The 6,000-nt window shown below is 37.7% G+C and overlaps 1 protein-coding gene across 2 annotated transcripts in view; it reads right to left on the reverse strand.

Annotated features, from left to right (window-relative positions):
• The window catches only part of HSD17B13 (hydroxysteroid 17-beta dehydrogenase 13), a 30,646-nt gene extending 24,646 nt beyond the window's left edge, over positions 1–6,000 (reverse strand). For both annotated transcript variants that reach the window (XM_087434729.1, XM_004430927.3), the window contains exon 1: positions 5,791–6,000. In XM_087434729.1, the coding sequence (XP_087290855.1) occupies positions 5,791–6,000 (210 nt within the window). The remainder of the gene's footprint in view (positions 1–5,790) is intronic.

Consider the following 6,000-nt stretch of genomic DNA (forward strand, 5'->3'; position numbering starts at 1 on the left):
TGCAAAAGAACTGGAAAATAAGTGACAAAACAGCAAAATTAAGCCCTCATATATCAATAATTACCCTATATATAAATGGATTGAACTCTCCAATCAAAAGATACAGAGTGGCAGGATGGATTAAAAAGCAAGACCCAACAATATGCTGCCTCCAGGAACCACATCTAGGCTCTAAAGGCAAGCACAGGCTCAGAGTGAAAGGATGGAAGACAATACTCCAAGCTAATGGCAGAAAAAGAAAGCAGGTGTTGCCATACTCATATTCAGACAAAGTAGACTTCAAGATAAAAGAGGTTAAGAGAGACAAAGAAGGGAAATATATAATGATAAAAGGGACACTCCACCAAGAAAACTTATCACTTATAAATATATATGCACCCAACATAGGAGCACCAAAATACATAAAGCAACTATTAACAAACCTAAAAGGAGACGTTAACAACAACACAATCATAGTAGGGGATCTTAATACCCCACTTACATCAATGGATAGATCATCCAGACAAAAAGTCAATAAAGAAATAGTAGACTTAAATGAAAAACTGGACGAGATGGACCTAGTAGACATATACAGAGCACTCCATCCAAAAACATCTGACTACACATTCTTCTCAAGTGTGAATGGAACATTCTCAAGGATAGACCATGTGTTGGGAAACAAAGCTAGCCTCCATAAATTTAAGAAGATTGAAATCATAACAAGCATATTTTCAGACCATAATGCTATGAAACTGGAAATCAACCATGAAAAAAAAACTGGGAAAGCGACAAAAATGTGGAGATTAACCAACATGCTACTGAACAACCAATGGATCATTGATGAAATTAAAGGAGAAATCAAAAACTATCTGGAAACAAACGAAAATGAAAATATGCCATACCAAATCATATGGGATGCAGCAAAACCAGTCCTGAGAGGGAAACTCATAGCAATACAAGCCTACCTTAACAAACAAGAAAAAGCCCAAATAATCAACCTTAAATTACACCTAACAGAACTAGAAAAAGAAGACCAAACAAAGCCCAAAGTCAGCAGAAGGAGAGAAATAATAAAAATCAGAGCAGAAATAAATGAAATTGAGACCAAAAAAACAGTAGAAAGGATTAATGAAACAAAGAGTTGGTTCTTTGAGAAGGTAAACAAAATTGACAAACCCTTAGCCAGACTTACTAAGAAAAAAAGATAAAAGACTCAAGTAAATAAAATTAGAAATGAAAGAGGAGAAATTACAATGGATACCACGGAAATACAAAGTATAATAAGAGAATACTATGAGAAATTATATGCCAACAAATTGGACAATCTAGAAGAAATGGATAAATTCTTAGACTCATATAACCTTCCAAAACTGAACCAAGGAGAAATGGAGAATCTGAATAGACCAATCACAAGTAAAGAGATTGAAATAGTAATCAAAAACCTCCCCAAAAATAAAAGTCCAGGATCAGATGGCTTCTCTGGTGAATTTTACCAAACATTCAAAGAAGATTTAATACCCATCCTTCTCAAGCTATTCCAAAAAATAGAGGAAGATGCAACACTTCCTAAATCTATGAGGCCAATATCACCCTGATACCAAAGTCAGACAAAGACAATACAAAGAAGGAAAATTACAGGCCAATATCGCTGATGAACATAGATGCAAAAATCCTCAACAAAATATTGGCAAACCGCATACAGCAATACATTAAAAAGATCATACACCATGATCAACTGGGATTTATACCAGGGACACAGGGATGGTTCAACATCCACAAATCAATCAACGTGATACACCACATCAACAAAACGAAGAATAAAAACCACATGGTCATCTCAATAGACACAGAGAAGGCATTTGACAAGATACCACATCCATTTATGATAAAAACTCTCAACAAAATGGGTATAGAAGGAAAGTACCTCAACATAATAAAGGCTATTTATGACAAACCCACAGCCAAGATCATACTCAACAGGGAAAGACTAAAAGCCATTCCTCTGAGAACAGGAACGAGGCAGGACTGCCACTCTCGCCACTCCTATTCAACAGAGTACTGGAGGTTTTGGCCAGAGCAATTAGGCAAGAAAAAGGAATAAAAGGAATCCAAATAGGCAACGAAGAAGTAAAACTCTCACTATTTGTAGATGACATGATTTTATATACAGAAAACCCTAAAGAATCTGTTGGAAAACTACTAGAAATAATCAACAACTACAGCAAAGTTGTGGGGTACAAAATCAATCTACAAAAATCAGTTGCATTTCTGTATTCTAATAATGAACTAACAGAAAGAGAGCTCAAAAAGATAATACCATTTACAATTGCATCAAAAAGAATAAAATATCTAGGAATAAACCTTACCAAGGAGGTGAAAGACCTATATGATGAAAACTACAAGACATAATTGAAAGAAATCGATGATGACATAAAGAAATGGAAAGACATCCCATGCACATGGATTGGAAGAATAAACATAGTTAAAATGTTTATATTACCTAAAGCAATCTACAGATTCAATGCAATCCCAATAAGGATCCCAATGACATTCTTCACGGAAATAGAAAAAAGAATACTAAAATTCATATAGGGCAACAAAAGACCCCAGATAGCTAAAGCAATCCTGAGAAAAAAGAACAAAGCTGGAGGCATCACAATCCCTGACTTCAAAACATACTACAAAGCAATAGTAATCAAAACAGCATGGTACTGGTACAAAAACAGGCACACAGATCAATGGAACAGAATTGAAAGCCCAGAAATAAAACCACACATATACGGACAGCTAATTTTCGACAAAGGAGCTAAGAACATACAATGGAGAAAGGAAAGTCTCTTCAATAAATGGTGTTGGGAAAACTGGACAGCCACATGCAAAAGAATGAACGTGGACCATCAGTTATCGCCATTCACAAAAATTAACTCAAAATGATCAAAGACCTGAAGGTGAGACCTGAAACTATAAAACTCATAGAAGAAAATATAGGCAACACACTATTTGACATTGGTCATAAAGGAATCTTTTTGGATGACATGCTTACACAGACTAGGGAAACTAAAGAAAAAATAAGCAAGTGGGACTTTATCAGATTAAAGAGCTTCTACAAGACAAACGAAACCAGAATCAAAATGAACAGACAACCCACCAGCTGGGAGAAAATATTTGCAAAACATATATCTGACAAGGGGTTAATCTCCATACTTTAGAATGGCTACAATCACCAAGACAAAAAACAACAAATGTTGGAGAGGATGTGGAGAAACAGGAGCCCTCATACACAGCTGGTGGGAATGCAAACTGGTGCAGCCTCTATGGAAAACGGTATGGAGACTCCTCAAAGAATTAAAAATAGAAATACCCTATGATCCAGCTATCCCATTACTGGGAATCTATCCAACGAACCTGAAATCAACAATCCAAAGAGGCTTATGCACCCCTATGTTCATTGCAGCATTATTCACTATAGCCAAGAAGTGGAAGCAACCTAAATGTCCCTCGACTGATGATTGGATCAAGAAGATGTGGTATATATATACAATGGAATACTACTCAGCCATAAAAAAAGACAAAATCGTCCCATTTGCAACAACATGGATGGGCCTGGAGGGTATTATGTTGAGTAAAATAAGCCAGAAAGAGAAAGACATACACTGTATGATCTCACTCATATGTGGAATATACACCAACACATGGACAGAGAAAACTATACTGTGGTTACCAGGGGCAATGGGGGTGGGGGGTGGGCACAATGGGGTGAAGGGAGATATATATATGGTGATGGACAAACAAAAATGTACAACCCAAAATTTCACAATGTTATAAACTATTAAAACATCAATTAAAAAAAAAGAAACCACCTGTAACAAAAAGGCAGTTGGCACCTTTCACAGGTAAAGGAGATCTGAATTACATTATAGCTGTAGAGTGAATTATTTAAAACCTTAAATGTTTAACCATAAAATTCAGGAATTCAAAGAGACCCGGTAAGGTTAGGTGACCCATCCTTCAGGCAGAATCTTAAATAAGTCATTTTTATTTCTTTTCACTGGAATTTAAAAAATGTAATAAATATTAGTCCTCTCCTCAAAATTACATATGTGGAAAGAGATCCAAAGGTTAGATTTCTTCAAGCCATTTTCATGGATTTATACTTATTTATATTTTTTGATTAATGCCTGAGAACAGCAGACAAGAAGTTTCTCAATTTGTAAATTCTTGTCCTCTTCTAGAAAGTTCATTGGAACCTCTTCAAGTACCAAACTCATGGCAAATCACTTTCATGTATATCAACTCATCTATTATACAAATGTCCATATCTGTTATATAAAAATATATCAACTTTTTCTTATATTCTTCTTCTTCTTCTTTTTTTTTTGTGAGGAAGATTGGCCCTGGGCTAACATCCATGCCCATCTTCCTCTACTTTATATGGGATGCCATCACAGCATGGCTTGACAAGTGGTGCATCGGTGCTCATCCGGGATCCCAACCGGCGAACCCCGGGCCGCCACAGCGGAGTGCGAGCACCTAACTGCTTGCGCCACTGGCCAGGCTCTCTTATATCATTCTTTACTGTCTAGAAAGAACCAGGTTTCTAAGTTTAAGAGTCATTTTTGAAGACCTTAAGAAAATAAGTGCCAACTAGACACGACAGCAAAGAACATGAGAAAGCAATAACATAACGTCAATTAAAATCTCACTGGGATTTGTGGAAAACCTGATTCTCAGAAAAACTTCACTATCTTTCCAATCTGAAAATCCTGTAACCATTTTTCTGTGTATCTTTTCACAGATTTATCAGAATTCACAAGTTTAGGGAAAATGATACAAGATTTCAGTTACCTCAGTTTTATCTTGAGTAGTTAATAGAGTGTTTACAAATAACAGTATAAGAAATATACGAATGCCCAAGAGAAAGCCTGACTCACTGCATGTAGGTTTTATTTAACACAACTGTTGTTTACTGTGGCCAGGCCTTTTTCTAAGCACTTACAATATTTGCTCATTAAATCCTCTTGCCCAGGGGTCGGCAAACTTTCTCTGTAAAGAGCCAGATAGTAAATATTTCAGGATTGTGTGTGTGTGAGGGGAGGTACTAAGCAGATCTGTCGCATGTTCTTTGTTTCCTTACTTGCTTTTTGCTTTGACAGCTCTTTAAAAATGTAGAAAACATTCTTAGCTCAACAGGCTGCCCAGGAACCAGGTCTGGCCCATTAGCTGTAGTTTGCTAACCCCTGTTCTTACCCATCCTGTGAGGTATTATCCCCGTTTCAGAGATAAGGAAACTGGGGCTAAGAGAAATTAAGTGATTGCTCAATTGAAGCAGCTTCGAAGTAGCCTAGCTCCTGAGTCTGAGTTATAAACCTGTGTATCATGGCATAAAAATCACAGCTTAGATCTAATTATCTTCCTTTCATCAAACCATCCTGATGCATACGTAGAATAAGGCTCCAGGGAATTTAGTTATCGAAGAAAAAATACAAAGGAAAGCAGATGCTAAGTCAAGTAATTTTTTTGTGTGTGTGAGGAAGACCGGCTCTGAGCCAACATCTATTGCCAATCCTCCTCCTTTTTTCTCCCCAAAGCCCCAGTAGATAGTTGTATGCCATAGTTGCACATCCTTCTAGTTGCTGTATGTGGGACGCCGCCTCAGCATGGCCGGAGAAGCAGTGCGTTGGTGTGCGCCCAGGATCTGAACCCGGGCCGCCAGTAGCGGAGCGCGCGCACTTAACCACTAAGCCACCGGGCCGGCCCTCAAGTAATTTTTTAAACACGTCTTACTTGTGACTTTAAAAGATAGTCCATTACCTTATTAATATCCCACAGAACCAGTCTGCTCTTCCGTTTTGCAAATTCATAGGCCGTCAGCCTGCCTATTCCATGCCCGGCTCCTGTAATGAGAACGATCTCCCCAGCCACAGATTTTCTCCTCCGGGGAATGAAAACCTTCACCAAGGACTCCAAGTAGGAGTAGATGATGGTGATCAGAAGCAGGAGGAGATCCAAGACAATGTTCAT

The sequence above is a fragment of the Ceratotherium simum genome, chromosome 8, assembly GCF_057802395.1.
Source record: "Ceratotherium simum simum isolate JZ-2026a chromosome 8, ASM5780239v1, whole genome shotgun sequence".
NCBI classification, from domain to species: domain Eukaryota; kingdom Metazoa; phylum Chordata; class Mammalia; order Perissodactyla; family Rhinocerotidae; genus Ceratotherium; species Ceratotherium simum.